This window comes from Hetaerina americana, unplaced genomic scaffold (genome assembly GCF_022747635.1).
Source record: "Hetaerina americana unplaced genomic scaffold, ioHetAmer1.1.p SCAF_4, whole genome shotgun sequence".
Lineage (NCBI taxonomy): Eukaryota > Metazoa > Arthropoda > Insecta > Odonata > Calopterygidae > Hetaerina > Hetaerina americana.
Genome location: NW_027286985.1, coordinates 35,579,988 through 35,602,231, shown reverse-complemented (window position 1 = coordinate 35,602,231; position 22,244 = coordinate 35,579,988). Strand labels below are relative to the sequence as shown.

At 38.4% G+C, this 22,244-nt stretch overlaps 1 protein-coding gene across 1 annotated transcript in view; it reads right to left on the bottom strand.

Annotated features, from left to right (window-relative positions):
• LOC139691989 (ankyrin repeat domain-containing protein 29) overlaps window positions 1-22,244 on the bottom strand; it is a 79,378-nt gene that overhangs the window by 32,992 nt on the left and 24,142 nt on the right. Inside the window, exons 2-3 of the mRNA XM_071589982.1 lie at window positions 19,290-19,400; window positions 12,747-12,845 (exon numbers count right to left, since the gene is read on the bottom strand). Of these exons, the coding sequence (XP_071446083.1) occupies window positions 12,747-12,845; window positions 19,290-19,400 (210 nt within the window). The remainder of the gene's footprint in view (window positions 1-12,746; window positions 12,846-19,289; window positions 19,401-22,244) is intronic.

Below are 22,244 nucleotides of genomic sequence, written 5' to 3'. Positions count from 1 at the left end.
CCACTACCACGCCCAACTTATGTTTGATGATGGAAACCTTCAATTTATGCCAGGTAAGGATGATCGTCAGAGTAAAATAAAGGGTCATGTAAGTAGGTAAACGTAATATTCATAAGCGACTCCTGTCAAAAACTTAAAGCGCAATAGAATTAATACACATCATGTCAATTCAATCCTACTCCCTTTGTAAATATACACTAAGTTAAATTTCGAAGGCTGAACCTTCACATGCTTATCGCTGATTGCTTTAAATTGTATCCAAATCAATGCAATATTTTGCACTACAATATTTAAAAAATATTAAATACATACTAAACAAATGAAAACTATTTTCGCGCAGGAAAAAATAATATTTTACGGCTATCTTATAACGTGAATACAGCCGCATTTCCGCAAACACCAATAAGTCGATCTGTCTATAAATCATCATATAGTCAATGAGCTGGGAAAATTACATTAAACGCAATTCCTTCTAGTGTTTTCTGATTGACAGAAGGAATGAGTGGACGTAAAGGCTGTTTTTGACAAGGTTAGAACCATATTTTCTACCAAAATCCAAATCAATTCGACAAAAAATGACGAGTGTCGTTCAAAGATATTTTGGGAGAGATGATATGGTATTTGAAGGTTTTATTGTCCTATCTTCGGTTTCTTTCATCAAACAAATCACTTTCCGAATAGCATCGTCTCCGTTCATACACTCCCTTCAAATCAATATCCTATCTTATCTACAAATTTTCTTGCAGGCTGCGCAAATATATATTAGAAATCAGTTACTACCTTAAAGAGATAGAATATCTGTAATGGTCTAGAAACACGCAATTTTACAGGAAACGATGGGAAATGTCAAGGCTATTGTTTGTTCCACAGCATTAGACATTGGTAATTTTTCGAGAGCTATACGAGTGATGACATTATTAAAATAATTAAGTCATGTGCAAATAACTTATAAGACAATTTCTCATATTGAAATTGTAAAAATTAAAATGAAGAGTCACCAGACAAGACATCATCAAAGGTAATCTACCGAATGACGGTAGGTTTTGAACAGTCCTTAACAATTATTATATATCACTTATCGCTTGACCAACTTCTTGACTTCCTATGTTATTTCTTCATTTTATTAGTCATTTTTATCTACATAATGCCATCTACGAAAATAGCTTATTCTATTCCTTCCTCAACCCCGCTTACATAACATTATACCTTCTGTTACGGCCTTCAACATCCGACTACCTCTACGATAGATATTTCCTCCGCCCGCTTTTTCTCTCTTCTTCAGATTTCACGCAGTATTTACCCTTCTCCCGTCACATTTAAAATATACCGTTAGTTTTCTGAGTCAGTTTCTGAGTTCATCTCCATAACCACGCCTCAAAAGCTTCCATCCACGCTCCTCTCCCTCCCTCCATTTTCATCACACGATTGACAGCTAACTAATCTTCATTTACCCAATATATATTACATTTTTTACAATTCTAATGTTGCTGTAAATTATATAATGACTTGTGAATCTGGAATTACAAATTTTGAATAGCAAAAAGAGGTCTCCTACAATACTGCGTATCTTAAATAAACTGTTAATGTTTTGACTGAGGGCATGACATTTGGGAAGATCTCAGATTCAGAGAGTACAAAATATATGAATAATATTCTTTCTATATCAATTCCTTACTAATATTTTTACGCCATTATCATTCAATAAATTCCCTTCCCATTGCAATAACTTCTTTCACAAAGGCTATTCTTCACCTAATATTCAAAACCACTACACCCATTTTCTTACAATGGTGAAGGTGAAGACTTTCGAAAGGTGTGAAATACTCCAACTACGACTCCTCTCGTTTCTTCTCTCTTACTTTAATGTTTAAACTTAGCCTTTCTACCTCTTGTAGGATTCTCTACTTAATCTTATCTCGTTTCTGTGATTTTTTACGTTAGTTTCTATCCCATACTTCTCGTATTGGTCCAGTAAAGCACTCAACACTAACTGCAGTCCCTTGGTCTTCTGACTGATTACTGCGATCTGCAAACCTAAGACACTTGCTTAATCATTCTGGTACTCTCATTTATTCCCAGATCTAGTACTTACTTCCAATAAAAGCCTTATTATTTCGTCCACACATAAAGTAATAAGCACAAGCGACACTAGTCACCCCTCACTACTCACCCCTGCGTATGGCGGACGATCCTGATTCTCCCTTCCCTAATTGTCCCTGTGATATCTGGATCATTCACGTACACGTTTTGCGTAATCCACATGTCCTACTGCTAGTACTAAGGCACCATATCTTTAATGGCCTTCCCCAATTGGGATCAGCAGCCCCTCGCAATAGTCTCACCGAGGAACAGACGCTACGTGGACTACCTTTTGCGCTACGCTCTCGTCCCCGCATATGTGGAGACGAGAGCGTAGCGCAAAAAAAATATTTTTTCTAGTACAGCGCCTCCGTCCCGCGGTATCCCTGAGCCAAAGTTTGAGAGTAAGTAGACTTCGCAATATGGAGCATCAATATAAAATAAACCATAATTAAATTAAACACAATACGTGGGCGCATGTGTGGTGCAGATGAAGGATGCCAAGAACCAACAAGGTTAATCAACTTCGTAACAAAAATCCTAAATTGAAAAAAGTATAAAAACCAGTAATGAATCCATAACTTCACTTGCCGACTGGTATTTTCAATTTCGAGAATCAGTCAACAATACCACAACTAATATGGTTCCGACAATACAAGTTCAACGGAGGAAAAAAGAACTAATACACACTGATATGCCATTTTCACTTGGATGGATTTTCCATTGGTCGAGAATTAGAAATATGTAAGGATTTAAATTTTAATATCGAACTCGAGAGTTTTGCAGTCTCCAAAACAATATTATTAAAATGGCCCGCAATTCTATAAATAAAATAAAATGGGAGTTTCAACACGGATAGCTGCGTAAGAATTAATGGGTAAGAAACGATTACGTAACTTAACTCAGCGGAATTTTGACAGGGCAGTTGAGAACGTAATCTTCCACCCTTCCTAATGTTTCCCCTTAACCGGTTTCAATATTTACGCGCCTTTTATCATGAGAGCTTCAGCCCTCAAGATAACGCGTTGAGCGTTGAAACCAGTTGAGGTGAATTATTATAAGTGTGGAACATTTAGAAGTGAATAATTTAAATTTACAAGAAACGTTACCATTGCAATCATTTTGGCATTGGTAGCAAGGAATAATTTGCAGGGTATTTTTTCTTCAGTTCATTGTGTAGATTCAATTTTACAATATTGGTAGTTTTAACCACATTTATATATGCATATATACATGCATATATATACATATATATATCTATATATATGCATGCATATATATCCAAATTTTCCGTTGCCAAACCACTTTTCTCAAGGGACCAAACCAACTTTCGTAATTTCTTCTCTCTTCAGAAAGGTCGTTAGGCCACCGAAAATTCGGAATACGCGAGTATTTCTGTTTTTGTTCGCTAGCGCTATCTCTCTTCTTCGTTTAAATTTTTATTCATTTCCGTAAGACGTTCCTTTCCAAAATATATACATACGATATATTTGCACACACTGATAAATTCCATGTTTGAGTATTTTATATTATTAAGGTATCTCCAACTTTACAATTTCTTCGATTTTTAACTCATATCCATACATCAGGCAGTCGTAAATCATGTTCAACACTTGGGTATCCTCGTCACAAACTTCTCCGACTCTACTTATTCTGTGTTATCTCGTGATACACACATTCGCCCCTCGCAGCCGAGAGTGACCTACAGTCGCAAAACTTTAAAGCGAATTGGGTTGGGGTGCCCATTAAGGGGGAGGCGCGCGATGGCCTCGGAGGGGTCGAGCTGTTAACCACGATATAAATAGCGACAATGCCTTCTCCGTGGTACTCCAGTCTAAGGAAAAACCGTTTGAGAAAAGCAAAGCCCCGTCCCGAGACAGGGCAGGTCGATGAACGAAAACGCTGTAGAGCTCTTTCTCACCGATGACAGAATGAATATTCAAAACCTTCCGAAAAAACGCTTCCTGAAAATATCAAAGCCTCCGATCGAATGTTCTCACGAGGCGCGAATACTACATCGGCGGACAAACAAGGCCCCGATTTAATCGAGGCTAAGAGAGAGAAACAAATATGAAGAGGCCGAGTTTTCGAGTCACACGTCCCAAGAGATAGGGAGTATATCGTATGATCAAGTTTTGACAGAAGTGGGAGGAAAGGGAACGGCTTAGAGATGGGCAAATCACTGTTATTTTCGTTTTAGGAAAATTTCCAGAATGAATGACGGTAATTTTTTAACATAACGATAATTTTCCTGTAATATTCATTTAGAAGCTGAAAACACTTCACAAGGGTGTAAAGTAGAAAGCCAATGGCAAAAGTGAGGAAGTAGCAGTCCAGAAAACTCCAGAACTACTGCACAATAATCAAAAATATTTTTAGCGCGAAAATCAAACATTACATGGCGCTAATCGGCCTCATTTTGTCTCAGTGTGAGAAAATTTAAGAAAAAATTAATAAAAATGTTGAGCGGTGAACGTGGCAGAAATATAACAACCTAATACCATACGTTTACCTACTTTCATAGCTCATACCTACCAATAACATAATAAACCTTCAGCTCAATGGAAATACTTTCTGCCCAGATCTTTACAAATAAGTTACATGGATTCATTTCAATGTCAATGCAGTACTTGTTTACACGAACCATTATTAATAATTGAGTTTTGTCGATTACATATATAATTAAGTGGAAAAGACGTCAAGAGAAATAAAAATGGGAGATATAGTAGGTTCGGGTACCGACTCTCCCTTGCCGTCAGGCATTTCAGTCAAATTTACCATCAAATAATTTTAATTAATTCTTCATGAAAAATTTCTCATCGATTTCTCTCATACATGTGCGTTTTCATCTGCGCAAGTACGCACTTCATTTCTGTTGATCGTGAACACAAAAATTATAGTATTGATTATCGTCCCTAAGTAACATCCCCTTCAACATAAAACACCATTTGTTTTTCTGTGAAGATCATAGATGAGGAATTCACAAATATTTATTTTATTATCGAAAATTGCCTCGAAATAAGTCACTACATACCCAGACCTTTAAAGGATAGCATTGTAAACATATTCCAAAATATATTTGCCATAAAAATAACATACGCAGTCTCCGAATGTAATTTGAATATTACTGTTTTATATTTTGTACGGGTACATCCTCCATGATACTACATCAAAGTACGTTAATAATTGAAGATGCAGAAAATTATTAAAATCGCCTGGTTAATTTCCAGATCGATTCCTTTCTAGAAGGGTTATAGGCAGTCATATGATCATACGTTCATATTTCTTCGGACACAAACGCACAACGAACTGATGATACGGGCGTTAGTGAAGGCGAGGATAATCAAAGAAATGATATTAAATCATTTCCCCGTTCCATGACATTGAAACCAAATTAACCTTCGCAAAATGAGCCCTTAGGTTTCGTGGTTTTGGGAAATTTGCGATCAGCTTCAACTTCAACTTGGGGACACTCCTCCCTTGGGTTAAATTTTTCATTCCAGCCCTCTTGAACCAGTCTTCAGCATGAGTGATGGAGGACGAGTAAACGCGGACTGGAGCTCCGGACGGAGAACATTCACGGGACCGGTTCGTCAGGTAACCGATGTGCTCTTCCGGACTGAGCGAATATTGCCTGAGAAATGGATGTCACACAATGGTATAGAGGTCTTCTTAAGCAGAATTTCTATTATCTAGTTCGCACAAGCGTCATTACAACCTAACAACTTAATTTCCTCTGCGAGTATATGTAAGAAATATGAATCATACAGCTTAAAGTTTTCTTTTTTCATCAGCGTTTGCTATTAAATCATAAATAAAATAAATTTGTAGGATCATCCCTTCTATGCCAGTCCCATAGTTTTAACACGGGAAGCCCCCAAACCCAACTCACGATTAAGAGCTGAAAGTTTGGGAGTCAAAATATTCAGAAACCATAGTTACAAGATGCTGTATGGCCTTGAACACAGCGAGGCACTATTTTAATTTAGGAATATGGTTAACGACCAGTGAGATTTCTCGCTTTTTTTACCACGCTGAATTTTTAGTGTGGGAAGTACAATTCTAGAGATAATTTACTCTAATGCCCGCTAACGCCGCGAGATTAAACTAAATATCTCAAAAAAGATAACAAGATGACTTCGGAGATTTCCCATTCCGTCGTTTCCAAACACCGGCAGCCGACGATAGTCGATAACAAGGCTATTATCTAGCAGAGAATAGTGCTTTTGGAGTTTCGAATACAGAGGTAATTTAGGCACTAAAATTTCACTGAGGGTATTTTCAAAACTAAGCGAAACATTCTATACTCCTAAAGAGATACCCTATAGCGGTGACCTGTGATTTTTTTATCGTGTACCCTGAAGACAAAATGTCCTATCAAGTTATATAATACCATTAAATTTCATTTTTACGGAAACATGCAAGTTAACAACTGTTATATATCTAATTAATTCTAATTATTGTCGTCACTTGGCGTTGACATATCCAACTCTGGACACGACTACCCTATAGGTTGGCGATGAGCTAGCCATCGAAAGAAATTTAGGTTGGAAGTACCCGGGAGACCCAAGAATAAAATAGTTAACGATTGTTCAATGATACGTACCTGTCTATTATTGTTACGCTAACTACAATGATTCCGGAGAGTTAATTCTCCTGGCATTAACCGATGCAATAAAGAAGTGCTCTAGAAGTCTTCGTTTAAAACCTAATACAACATATTCTTTAGATGGTCGGCGGATAAATTCGAATTTAGATTGGGAAAGACGCGTGAACAGTGACGTGTGCCGAAAAGAGCATTTAGAGATATTACGTAAATCGGGCTGCTTCCCATTCGAAATGGTATTACATGTTAGGCTAGCAAAGCTAATATTTAGATACATAAAATCGGTGCATTATCTTCAGCTAAATCTTGCTTTCATTGCAAAACTACTTTATCATGACAAATCACTTATTCTCCCTATAAAATGTCACAGATGTCATCCAACGCACGCCAATAAATTGATTTATTTCGAAGATAGAGTGGAACTTGGTACCACTGGCCAAATAAATTGCATTTGTTTTTCTGGTAGGAATTAAGATGCATAGTAATTTGACAAAGTATTAAAATTTAGTAGTCGAGCGAATAGTAAGCCAAAACTTGTTTAAAAAAAATACTTTGATGCGCATTAAAATTCTACACTTTACACAAAAAGGTTAGGAGAAATAATAAATATCCTTCCGATACACATATTATTGATTTATTAAGCAGCGTGCAGCTTAGAAAACCACAATTATAAATATACGGGAGAGATGTAAATTTACCGATTAATAATGATACGTTTTCCTCACTCTAGATTTCTTTCAACAAAATCATCTTCCCTTTTCCATGAGGAACACGCATCAAATTTCATTTTATTTTCATGCATGCACTTACTTGGATCAGCGCACACCGAAGCAAGGCTTGAGGAACTCAAACAGCTGTGGCCCACTTTCTCAATAAAGATTTAATTTAGCCCTTTCCGTGATCATTTCCCTCCACGCCAGTGTGCCCCAGGGCATTCAAATGCCCATTCGTTGAAATCTCATTTCTAGCGCTCCGCGAGGACCGCAAACAGTGCGGCCTGGATTAATAATAGTCTCTCAACAGACTCATAAGTCGGGAAGTCTATTGCGTCAAAATATCGTATAAGAATTCATGACTTGGGAGAATCCTGAGAGTCGACTATTATTAATGCAAGCATAAGTCTATTCTGAGGGAAACCTTCCTCCAGTGGAGTGAAATCCTCACGAAGCAGCGGCCTGTAGCCTTAGCGGTAGTTTACGTATGGCACAACGAAACTCTTCTCCCTGCTTCCGTGAAGAGGATTTCTATTGGGTACCGATAATTTTGTACAACGATTCTTAAATGTGTATTTCGTTAAAAGCAATACCATTCCGCAGGTATCAAAAGCTAGTGATTTCGGAAAAAAGCATTTCTTAACCTGCCCCTCCAAAATAGATGGCGTTATTGCGCGAATCACCGTAAATTTGAAGTGGAAAGGATATGGGCTTGAACACTGGCCATACTGACATTAAAAATTGTCAATTTTAGCTCATTATTAACCTATTCCACCGTTCGATATCCGCACTAAATGCCTGATGATGAAGGCAAAGAGTCAAAGCGCACACAAAATATGAAGCCAACCCTGCGGTGGACCAAGCAAATCACGAATTATTTTATTTTTCACTCTCGGCAATCAGGTGGGAAAATTGCTAGCGGCAAACATTGCAAGTCCTGGGCTAAAATCCCGATCTGGGAACGTGTACAGCTCTCCAAACAGTGGAGAGGTAATAGTAACGTAATTTTAACGTAATAGTAGATGCGAAATGACAGCCATCATAAATCATAAGCCAGTCAAATCACGAGTTCTTCCATCTACTATCTACAAGTCTTCCATGTCTTGCGAACACTATTGACTTCCTCGAACTTTACGATTAAGAGAAAGAAATTGAGAAAGACGGCAAAAACGGAACGGCATTCAATCTACAGGAATAGATGAGAGAGACTGGTTTGAGGCAATCTTCGGGAAGGGAATTCGGAGCAACATCCAGCCCGGCCGCTGGGGAGGGAGGTGTTCAACAGATGGGTAGCGGAAGAAAACGAGCGCGGGACCGATTAGAATGCAGGCCACGGGTCAGCGGCAGAGCACGGCAGAATCGAAGAGGGCGGAGTCGTGGGGCAAGCCGCGAGAAGCCTGACAGCGGAGGAAATCCGGATTCTAAAAAGCACGGGATGGAACAGCAAACACTCCCAATTCTTCCCACGGTGGCAGCGACATCTTTTTTCTTGCCGCTGGCAACTCGCTATGTGTAACGAAACATCATATAGTAGGCCGCCAAGAAATTGTGAACTTTAGACAGTGTGAATGAAGACATATATTTAATTAACTAGTTACTGTCGTGGGTCGTCTATCCATGAATTAAGTAATATCCCAGCAATTATTATTAAAACACAGTCCGTAAATTCTAGAAAAGGAAAATAAAAGACAGCTTATTACCTAGAAGTGACTGGGGCTTGGAACAAAACTTGGCACAAAATATATCTAAAATTGCAACATTTTATAGGCATATTTCTATGTGGTTCCTGCTGTCACGCCAGAACTGACTGGCTTAGTAGAACTAGAATGAGTATTGTACCTCTCTCAATTTATACTACTATCATACATGAAGATTTTCCGTAAATGTCTTTTGTGTTGAAATGTTCTATTGTACATGATAAATAGGGTGTTATTATATCGTTGGCTGGAGATAAAATAACATAGTTTAAATTCAAAGTAAAGGAACATCCTTTGAAAATTCACTGAGTAACATTACAAAACGTTCATATTATAGAAATTTGAATGAATGAGAGGATATCAAAATTTTTGCTCATATTAGTCGAGGCAATGTTTTGGAAAACACGAAGACCGCTTTGTACGATAACTAGGCGCACGTATTTCAAGCCATTCATTGATACAAGAAAAAGAGTAAAATAAGAATGGGAAGAGTTAAAAGCCGGATTCGCTGGATTTAGGGCTATTGGTATTATATCTTGATCTAAATATTTTCGTATCTCATAGAGTGTTTAAGTCCAACTTATATCCATCGAGGCAACATTTAAGATTTTTATTAACCAAATGAAAATACATAATGGTACGCACTCGAATGCTCAAGAAAATGACTACTCAAATATTTTGTCTGACAGGGCATTTACAAAGTCCTAGCAAACTATCTTACGTTTGGGGAATCAAAATCTGACTGTGCGGGGTCGTTCGATGTAATTACGATGCATAACGTACCCAGCCCAACAAAAGAGACAGTACATATCTCAAAAGGGCGAATTGGCCAATTTTAGATCGTAAAAAACTTGCGCAACTCAATGTGTTTCAAATCGCTCGGGATGGGAAGCTAAATTTTACAAATCACTTGCTTTTTCTGCGCTAGTATACTTTGAACCAATTCCGAATGTTAAAATGATAGTAACTATGATAAAGTGTAAATAAAGCTATTGTTCTACTTTGCGAATAACCGACGGGCATCGATTAAATGGTGGTTTAATTATAAAATCCGTTATAATATTTTGGAAAAAAACCGTTGAGAACAGATAATTCACGTGATATGAATTCAAAGACACCACCTAAAAAAATCTAACGATGCTGCTATTAAGCTTCAAAATCTAAGCGTCTCCCACATTCTTATGTCTCACTAGAACAATAGATATTTTTTAAATTAAAACAAAAATCTTAAATATCTTATCATTACTTTAATTAAGTCTAAAAATTGTCTTAAGTTATCACCATGAGTTACATGCGTTACGTTTTAAAGGATCAATGAACAATAATTAATTAAACATGCTCATTACAGTAAGTACTTTGAAGGGACACATGGGCATACTGTCATAAATGAATGAATTTATTGCGCTCACATTTGATGAACAACTTGAACTTTTGCCTAATTTTGATGGATAACTGATATACACGACAATATCGAATGAATAAGTTAACTGCGCAATCTTCACTTCGGAGAAATGGTGGTCAAAACTCAAATCAGCTTGGTCTGGACAACGGAAGAGAGGAGATGAACCAAAAGATTTAAGAATGGAGAAAATTCATCTTTCCTTTGTGAAGCGGAAACAAGTGATCGCATTAATTATTGTCCCAGAACAGTTAGCGTTTACGATTTGACATGGGCTGAACGCGTGAGAGAGAGAGAATAATGACTGGGCAAGGATGTGAAATTAACGAGAAACTTTCTTTATTTAATGACGGGAAGAGGACGAAGTCACGATTCAAATGAATTTGAAGTGGGCCTCGATGCTCTTCATACCCGAACTCTCTATAAAAAAATGTTCCGCTCATTTGCCCGCGCATACTCTCTCCTAGATAGATGATGCATTCTAATGTTCAGGAAAGTGAGGAGGCGGGTTTATAATATCTAAAATAAGAAGTTTAGTTCAAGCGAAACGTTTTTACGGGACACGATTACGATGAAAGTTCGTCAGAGCAATCACTTCCACTAAGAATAATAGCATTTTGGCTTCAGAGCGTTTACGATTCTAAACTTTTGATCTGCACATACGAGTACATAGACTCTTTCTTCGGATCCCTTTCAACAAAAAAGACCACATGCACGAACATGCATTTAAATCTTATATTTTCGAACGATTGCTGAAGTGTCAAGAAAAAACATTATGACTTACCCACAACATTTCCATACTTTACGGATGTATTTTATGATGAACTTGCCCCTTTGAACGAATCGACAGATTATTTCCCCAAATAAAGCATAGAGCAAAGAGGAATGACAGTGGATTTGATCGCCGGCTGGAAACGTATTTTTGAATATTAGTCCATCGTTTTTTGGCCCATAATTACCTCCTACGAGGTGCGCTCAAGTTATCACAATTTTGTCTCGGAACTGGGAGAAGATAGAATAATATGGTTGAACTCAAAATACGCGGGTACTCAGTATGAATGCGAGTAGTACATGGCTGCATCGCACAACGTATAGGATTTCTAAACACCTATCTACTGCTATTGTTAGAAGCGTTTTCATCATTTAAAAAGGCATCGTTTTGTGTAGAATAAAATCATGAAATCGTTAGTTTTTTCCAATTGCGTCGTACACCAAATGTAATTAATCGTCAATTACGTGAGATACGCGGTGCTGTCATTATGGATACGATTAATGTACATTCGTTGGTTCGACAGTTCAAAGGATGCCGAACTTCGCAACGTAACAACGAACCAATGAAGTCTCGGCCAGGGACCATCACTACTTTCGAGTAAAATGGGCAAAGGGGATCGTGCCAATAAAATTAGAGTGATTAAGTGAGTTAAGTAAGTAAACAGAGAGATTTAAGGTGTCATTTTTTCACGAACGATAAGGGATCAGAATAACATTACCCGACCGCGGTAGGGTCATATTCAGGTCAAAATTAGTCTAGTGTGTATTCACCCCCTGCCACACACCCTAGCGCTGGTTTGCAGGGTACTAAAATAATAAATGAATAAAAACCCTAGATAAGCGTTCTAGGTGGACATAGAATCTTATAAAAAATGTGAAGTCTACAGAGAGATGATTTTGGGAAGTAACAGGCGTTTAACTTTTCTAGTGTCAGTAATTCGTCAGAAAATAATTAGGACTTACAGCTTAGATTCACTTCGTATTTCCATTTATTTTATTGATGGTTATGATAGATTTCGAAACAAAAACATTTTAATTCGCTATTAACATGCGCATTTTCTATGTTCACTTTACACAGTAAATTCCGCGGAGTTTCTAAATGCATCAAGGTTGGAATTCAACTTTTCCCGACCACTGTAAAACGCACTGAATATTGCTCAAGAAATGCTTCCTAGCCTCTTTTTTATTTTTGGTTCCGCTCCGTTTCCCGCCATGATCGCATCACATCCGTTTCCGAACATAAATTCTTTCTTTCGACATTTGCATTAAGAGTCTCCACCTTGAATTTTTGAGATAAAAAATGCGGTCGAGCAGGTCAAACGAAGGGAACAGGAGGACTCGATGGCGCCCAACGAGACGGACTGCCCCTTGGACTTGGGGCTCGGAAAACCGAGAAATTGAGCCCAGAATGCGAATGGACCGGGGAGCAGATGGCAAATCGCCATCGAGGTAAACCCATTAAACGAAACAGTTGCACTCACCACCCTCCTGGAGTCGGGATCCGCCCCTTGTTCCAGAAGCTCCGCGACACACTGGGCGTGGCCGTTGGCTGCAGACAGCATGAGAGGAGTCGTGCCATCCTGTCGCGAAAGAAAAATGATGGAAACATTATAAGAAATTCAGTTCCCACGCTGTTGATTTCACTCAATTCCCCTTGCTATTTGAGCTTCTATCGTAAGAATGCTGCGCGCTTTCTAATGCGGGCATACAATACAAAAGAAATCAACAGTACAACAAAAGTTAACAAATGAAAGCGGTACATGTGTAACACTACCTAAAATGTGTTGTATGTGTATCTACTAGTTTTTTTCGTAAATAAGAGTGGAAATATATTTTAAGTTGAGTGGAATACTATCAATTTTATTTGATAAATTAAAACATCGATTACTGGGAATTCTAAAATGGAAGGGATGCGCATCCCATGATCATTGATCGGCAAATGAATTTAAAATTCAAGCGAATGAAATCGATTTTAAATGAATAATGGAAAATTAATTAGGATTTACTAAAAGAAAAAACCGCGCTAATATACTGTTTTATTTGAAGAATTGCGACTTGGGGTTTCCGAGTTTATTTTATGCTAAGTTAACAAACTTCATTCATGATGCTCAAGCAAATAGCGGCCCCAATTTTCAAGAGCGAGTCCAAAGACCTCGCCCAGTTTCGATGTCGGAGCAGCACACCACGCCACTTGAAAGATAATGAACATGACTCCAGTATTAGGACGAAGCCTCATACCTACTAGCCCTACGGTGCTTGGGGTACTCTCATTCTGGGCGTGGGGAGACGGCGTCGCCGACTGTCAGTCACTGGAAAGTTCTGACACTCGGAAAACACACTACTATGCAGACCTCTTAGCTGCACGCATCCAAAAGCATCACGTAAATTTGTACCCAGAACTCTCCAGAAATATTTAGTATTATTATGCCTGTATTATTGAAATGTGGGTGTGGAGGAGAATGGAGAAGGTGAAATGGACAGAGAAGAAAACAAATGAGGAAGTACTTGGTATGGTGGGCGAGGACAGGGGTTTGTGGGGAGAAATCCTATTGACCGGCAGTGGGATGCTGAAGACTGTGATAGAGGGGAGAATGTTGGGCAAACGAGGAAAGGGAAGGAACAGGATAGGAATGTTGGACGGGATGAAGGGCGGAAGAAAGTACTCAGAGATGAAGAGGGGCCCGATGTAGAGTAGGATGCTAGATTTTGTGTTTTCTTAGGAGTCCCAAAATTTTTATTTGGTAGCTGTGTCCATCCAAAAACCTACCTTAACCGGTAGATTACCTAATAATAATTATCGTTGTCATGTAGCATAACTGACTCTTCCCACCAAGCAACCTACCGAGCTACCTGGTTACATTTGCGCATACGTGGACCTTGAGTCTATAAAAGTTACCAAAACCATAAATTTCGAACATTTTCGCGAAGCCTAAGATGGGCCTTTCGTACCTTATGCAGTGAATCTGGAAGCTTGAATTCAAGTTCTTTGCCAATAATTTAGCACATTTTCCCAGAAAACTGGGCTCGCAAAAAGGTAGTCACGTGAATGAACCCTAGCCGCTTGCACCCACTCATTTTGCTGAAAATTTTGGAGTCGCTACTTTTACATTTGCAATTCAGCTCCGCATATAGGGTTTGATATTTTTCTCGAACAGTCTGCCAGATAACAGAAAGTACTGCACGACAACAGTGCGATCGCGAGACATTATCTGGCGCCGCTTTTGCGATTTCACACGACCCGTCGGTCTCCTTGTCATGCGGTTTCCACGTCTCGTGGCTTCTGCCAGTTTCCTTTCTTCACTTTCCGGTATCATCGTCTTATATGAGAGAGAAGCCGCGCAATTTTATGCCTTTTCTCAAGGTTTCCTTACGCTCTTGAGCTGTTGCTAATATATTTCTCAGATATCCTGCTATTTGAATAGGCATCGTACGAGAGTAACTTAGCCTGGAGGGATTATACGACTCGCGGGGATACGTTATTAAGGGTAGAAACACTTTTTACCAATGCAAAATATAAAAATATACAAACACTATTCAAATTTTCTCTGAACCAATGACCTGTTGATCTGGTTAGCATGGCTAATTCGTCTCAATCGTTACATTATTCAATGAAATTCCCAATAGACGCTAACCACCATTTTTGTCCTAAGTTTGTCTGTTTTTTGAGCAAAAGTTCGACAACAATTTTCACTCTTTTACCCATGATCAGACTCTAAAATGATGTATATTTTACCTATTGGAGTAGATTACATATTACGACAATATATCTCCGTATTTTGGTCCATTTATTCGTATTCGGCTTAGCGACTAGACATCAAGCGCAGGGCTTTATTGACTGTGCCAATTATATGGATCGTAACACGAATTAATTTATGACTCAACGAAAGTTCAGTACTTTTGGTTGCAAAGGAATTTAATTTTCAAACAATTAAACAAATTATCAGCTCATTGCAATGCCTTTCAGGACCCAGTAAATAAGACAGGATTGAGAGAAGGTGGGTATCATTGATGGAATTGCCGAACACCTTTCTTTAGTTCTCTAATCCATTCTGAGCATGTTTCCATTAGTTTAATAATACACTAAGTATTTTAAATCAACGCCGGCAAAGCAATTTACTTTAAATCCAATAGGTTGTTAAGGGATTCATTCATAATTATTCGGTACCAAGCGTTCTACGCTTAAATGAAAGTACGGACCTGACGGGAGACGCTGTTGCCAAACGTACGTTCCTTACGGTCACCGCAAATATTATAGGCAACCGTGACTAATGTCGCGCTGCATTTGACTTTGTTTACTTGAAATTATTCAATTTGCACATAACCAGACAATCAACGGTATGCTTATATGAGACTTAATCGCTGATTAGGTTTTTTCCTTCGTTAGTACTTCATTTCTTTCTATGAAATAAATCTGAAGAATCAAAAATGGCTATTCCTGATGACGACTATCAGCCTCTATTTCCACACTTCATCAAGATGTGTATACGCCGCCAGCGAAGAAACATGATTTGGTAAACATTGGAAAAGTTGGAATTTCTTGTTCATTGCATCAAAATTTTCTGGGATAAAAATGTATCAAATTTATGAGTTTACTGAAATAAATTTTAATTACAAATGAGGAGATCACTCAAATAAGAACTGTGGCAAGTATTGACTATAGTTTTCTCTTTGGTTAAATTTTGAAATTAAGTTTTGAGTTTTTTTCTAATTGCTTTGTCCTTTAAATTTGAAAATATCTCACTAAACTGGCCGTTCTTTTCAACCTAAGTCCTCACAAAGTTTATTCTTAAACCACGGCTTCATGTTGTGGGATTTCTAGTCCAAAGGAGCCGCATTCAATTTCTAAAAAAAAACGGAATGTACGGACACAGTGAGGATAAATCAAGCATTTAGTGTATATTTCTTATTATTTTATGTACATTCCACGCTTGAATTATTCCTTCTAAGATAGGTATACAGTATTCGCCGTCAATCATAACTTTAATTTAACTCGGGGCATTTGTAGAAATGATTTTTAATTACCTTCGATCGAAAGGGAATCACGATTAAAAGGAGTCTTCAGAGGCCGATACAGTGTAAATGGCGCTAATTACAGCTGAACTTTTACGGTCAGGATCATACCCGCAGACAACACACATCTCCCACTGTGTCACGTTCACCTAGAAGTTCAAATATTCTTGCGAAATAATTGCAAATGAGAATTATTAAGTGTCCAATCCACTCTGTTTTATAATTGCGCAAGAGTTGGTCGGATGAGCTCAATCAAGCAAATCTGTGAATGCAAACTTGGCATTTTTCTGCTTTGGAAGTGCGAAGCCATGCAAAATGAACTCGTCGAAATGCACAATAACCCGACCGCAGACGGTAACCGGAGAAGACACCTTGAATTAGCCTAGTGTTACAGAACCTTAACCTTATGTTACAGAACCACTGGCTAAACAATAAATATTAATAGGGAATTACTTTTTCCTCAGTACTTTGATACCCTTCTGTTCCATCAGTACGCAAGTGAGCCTTTACTCTCCCGAATCCATTCTGAAGTTCTCGAAATTCCACTTCTTAAGTTCTCTGACCATTTTGAAAAAATATTCCCACTGAAAGCTGAAAATAAAAATCAATCGAGCACGGCACATTCGATAACTTACTCTATTTTCTTGATTTAAGGGCGATGTTTGTTGACTTCTAAATCTACGCCAAAAACTTACTTATGCTGACCTTATCTTTTCCGGTGCAACTTTCATGAAAATTGAATTTCACCCGATGGTCTTCATGTTCTACTGTGGCAGGTCTTCTTTTTGTTATCTTCAGAGTCAATCTTCTGTCTTAGGTAGGACTGAGGCTGGGTTTTCACGTACATAGCCAACGTGACTAGAGTTGAACAATTATTAAACCGACTCGCACGATCACGTTGTCTATTAGAACAATTGACTACTCTGAGACTGGTCCAACGGCCACGGTTTAATTCTGCTACATTACTGAAATGGGTTTTCTTTCATACATTTTTTTAAATGAAACAGTTTCTGGCGTCACTTGGTGGAAATTCTTCATATTGAAATTAAATTTAAAATACTCCGCCTTTCCACATAAATCACTTTTATTACTACCTAGGTTTCGTTATGGTATAACATCAGCAGGTCACTGATGATGTTATATCACAACGAAACCTAGGTAGTAATAAAAGTGATTTATATGGAAAGGCGGAGTATTTTAAATTTAATTTCAATACATTTTTTTCATTATTTTAAATAAAAATTAAGTAAAATCATGAATGAATTAATGAATGAAAATAATTGACATCCTGTTTCATTAATGCGAAAGAGCCACGATGGAGATACTACAATCGACGGGAATAAAAAGACAAAGATAGATAAGGAGAGGATTGTTATATATTTTACGTTTTTTTTTACTGAGTCAAGATTGAGGCTTAATATCCCTTCTTCCATCTAACCTCTATACGTACACGCCGTAAATTCAATTATAGACACCCAAGCCCTTGTTTGGGAGGTTGTTGGGAGAAATCCTAAAGATAGGGGGATGCAGAGCGCTTGAATAGGTGATGAAATTTTGAAGACGGATAAAAGGTAGAGCAATACATAGACACGCCAGGAGGGGATAGGAAAAGAAAAGCCAGGTCGGATGAAATGAAGGGAGGTAGAATGTATGTACGTGGAAATTAATGAGGATTCATTGTATTGTGGGTTCAGGTTGTCTTGACCCGAAGCTAGGGAATGTAGGGGCGTTAAGTTTGTGTGCATCCTTAAACGGAAGTCTACCAAATAATAATTTATAATAAAAATTATTTTAAAATTTATAATAGATAAAGTGAAAAAAATGTCGCATATAATCGATGCGAATCTTAATGAAGGTCACGTAAAATTTGCAAAATCTTTTCCATACTTCAAACATGATTTTAATCATGAAACAAAATAATTAAAAGAATAAAACATACTCTCTTTTTGAATCTCACACTTTCATCAAGATCAATTATCAAAAAAAATATTCCTTTACTTTCACCTCATCAGAAAACCAACTCTAATAATTTCCCGCGCTTAATATTCCTTAATGCGAATCTACAGTGTAAAGAAACGAGCATCAAGCTGTTGATTTCCGTTTCCTCCGGCCGTCCCGCTTTCAAGCTTAATTTAGGGATCATTAAATATGAGTAACCGCTTCCGCTATCCTACTTGTTGCTCACCCACTCCCGTTTTCCTTCCGTTGAGCCCCGTATGCAAAAACCACAAGTTCAAATCGATGCTCACGAGCAGTTACAGTGAAATCCGAATGCACTGTCATATTGGTGGCGTTGGTGTTCCAACTTAGCATAAAATTAACTAGAGCATTGGCACAGATTTATATCGACTTGGCAATCAGGGGCGAGCGATCTGAACGACTTGCAGAAGCTAGATGTTTCACCATTTTTTATGCTATTTAGGTCCACTGGTTTCGAAAAAACGCCTCCTCATGAGTGAATTCAATTACGCTCTAACGCCCCGATCTTTTCAGACGACATGGAAGCAGGTAGGAGGCGCAAAGAAAGGGAGAAGGAAATAATGTAGGGCAAACAAAAGGAAGTTACCGCGACACGTGGAGCATAACATCTTTAAGGGAAAGTCCAACACCTACCTTTAAGGGATAGATTGCCTTGTACGGTAACCTTGCGTGAACTTCACCCTAAACAACCTATCATGAACCCTTGTCTTTTGTCACCCACGAAAATTCTTGTCACAGAAATTCGTTCGGGCGCTGTATACATTGCTTAACGCTATTTAATTTTTTTTTAAATAAAAGTCTCCTATCTAATGGTGATGTAAACCCGTCAACATTTTGGAGGTCACTCCGGTCAGGAGCACAATAATCCCTCGACACACAAATAACTCACTTAGGAGGGGGTGACCGCACTCACACTTCACGAGTCCGCTCCCACGCCTCTCCCCTCTACTTTTACCCCTTCCCCCACCCCATTAACTGCCTTCCTCCCCTTCGCGCCCCCTTCCAGCCACAATCGAGCCATTCCCCCTTCTCACCTTGTCGCAGCAATCCACGTGAACCTTGCCACTGTCCAGCACTCTCGTCAGGGCGCGCACGTCTCCCCTCAGCGCCGCCAAGTGGAGCATAACATCCGATTTGGACTCCTTCTGCGGGAAAGAAAAAGGTAAGGGAAGCCGTCATGCATACGGAATCAGCGAACACAAACAAATGATGAAAAACATACACAGCCGGTTACATGGTTTCGCCTAGCTTCAGCCGATTTTACGACAGAATACAATGAGTGAATAAATCCATGATTATTTCTCGAGCTTCCAGCCCTATATATTTTTAGTATCCTTATTTATTTTTTTCTCTTTATCACAATCCCGAGGTGAGGGTGGTTCGTGGGACTGCCGTACATTACTCAAAATGACTTTGCGAGCCGATTGTCAACTTAACTCTATGAATTTTAAAAGCCAGATGATATGAAAACGATAAGAGGCAGGTGATTGAAAGGTTAATGACTTTGATTAAATATTCCGGGAAAACATTCAGATGTAAAATCTGATTAATTAACTTTTGAATCAACTGTAGCGCCACTGATTGGTGAAAAAGCGTGTTCAGACCTGCCGGAATCACAGATTGCATGCACTATTTCAGTGAATTTCCAATCATGTCTTTACTCGGCGAAGGTATGATTTCCACTTCAGTACGCGCCATAGGTACTACCATCTTACTTGGGAGACAGGACTTCGCTAAGAAATCCCAACCTCTTTCATAGTTAAGTAGAACAATCAATTTCATCCGATTAAGGGAGACCGTTTAAACATAACTTTAGTCAACTTATCTACTTAAAAATTTGAAATATTTCATTTTAATAATAAACCATAGCATTAAAATTTGAAATATTTTGCATCCATACTTTCTATAAATTAAATGTCAAATTTTAACCATAGCCATTTTAAATAATTACACTAGAACGATCAAGTTAGCTAAGTAAGCTCTTAAAAAACATATACTATATCTATTCGCTCTGGCGGTCCTATTTCAAAAATATCTGCAATGCATGGCTCATTTCCTTTCAAATTGTTTCAAATGAAATAAATATCTAAGCTAGTTTATTTTATTCAAGTTGCAGGGGTGCGAGTTTTATTGGTACTCACTTTTGATGAGAATAAGCATTGCCAATATCATCGATACATTTGTAAAATTCTATGTCTTCCACTACAAAATTTGAAACATATAGGAGTGATAATGATCTGAGTAAGTGAATCAGATAAGCAATACTATTTACTTAATTTTTGCGACATTAGTATTGCATTTTCCGAAAGAGGAAACTTAAAAATAAATTTCACTAAATAAACCCCGATATATTCACTATAAGACTGTACAAATTTGACAAAACCGAGAGGACGAGATTTCTTCGAGAAAACTTCGTTGAATCTAGGACATCTTCGCATGGAGTGACTCTTCCCTCAACCACATCTGACTGGGGTTATTGTAGGAGGAAACAGTGTGAGTTCAGTCGTGCACTAAAAATATCGAGAAAACACGTCAATTGGTGCTAAATCTCGCCCTCAGTCTCTTTTAAGTACAAATCCCACGCGATTTTTAACCTCTTTTTTTTGCAATTCAAAACGGAAAATAAAAATATCCGGAATAGAATATCCGTTCCTTTCATCCATTAATTTATGACACAAAAAAGGTCCTTTCTCAATTCAACACCGATTCTCAGACGTATTCTATATTACGCTCTGTAAAAAATTTTGTGTGTCAATTCCTTTCCGTCTGCATTCGCAGCTTAAATACGTTGAATCTAGTGAAGGAAAAAACTCATCTCTTGGCATACAACAAGCAAAAGCAGTTGAGTATGAGATCAGAAGTGAAAGATACTAAAAAAAAGCCATCCACAGCATCTCGTTGAAGTATGCCCCCACTCCTCCGTTTATTACCTTGCTTCTTTTCGAGATAATGCCTTGATTATTTCACTCACCGTGGCAACACGGGCAATAACCGGTACGCTCAGCACGAGCCATATAACGACTGTACAACGTTAGCGGAATGAAAACACACGGCTATTAATGGGATATGAGCGTGCCAATAAAGAGTCACATCAAATGAATGCTACTGAAGATAATTTACCGTTTAAAAGCAGCCGGAAAAAAAGGTAGAATTTTCTAAAGATGAAGTCACACCGAAAGCGTTTTGCTTGCTTCATACACAGGTATACGCATACTACTCCACGCGGGTACTATGAACAGTTCACTCCTGGATAACATCGAACGAACTCTATTACATCAGTCATCAACAGGGGATTGGTGAAGTGAAGAAGGGTGCTCCTTCACCATTTTTTTATTTCACCGCCCAAAGCTCTTAATCAATCAGTCGCGAGAGCGATCACCTTCAAACCAATCTCCACGCCTTTCCCGCCTCGACCACCCTAAGGCTAAAAATAACACCGATTCATCTCCCCTCGTTCAACGCCGAGAAAAGGTTTCTAGGTCGTGAAATAAATGCTGTCCGGAAAAGCCGACCGAAAAGGTGCCTTAAAAACCCTCAAAATAACAGTTTCATACCACGGGATTAATGTGGGTATTGGTTAACTGAGACAGAGGAGATGCGCGGGGGCTGGGGGGATAATTCACCCCTCCCAAACGCGGAGGGTTTGTCCAGGTTTTGGGTATCTCACCACACGAATAAAAAAGCCCGAGAAGAAAAAAATGTGGATGACGATGCATATTTTTTAAGCCTTGATGGACGTGGCTTAAGAATTGTCGTTGAAAACTTCCGCATGGAAAGTTTTTGGAATCCCATCGCTAACAAGGAACTTATAATCTGATAGTTGCGCTGCTAAATAGACTTAATTATCAATCACTGTCACTAGTCATTCAGACCAAGAATTGAATACTAGTTGGAACGGTCGTCTATCTCACATTACTCTAGGCGTTTCCAAGTTTTTCAACCACCCATCCACCACTTGTATGTACTTCGCATTTAATTATTATTCTACG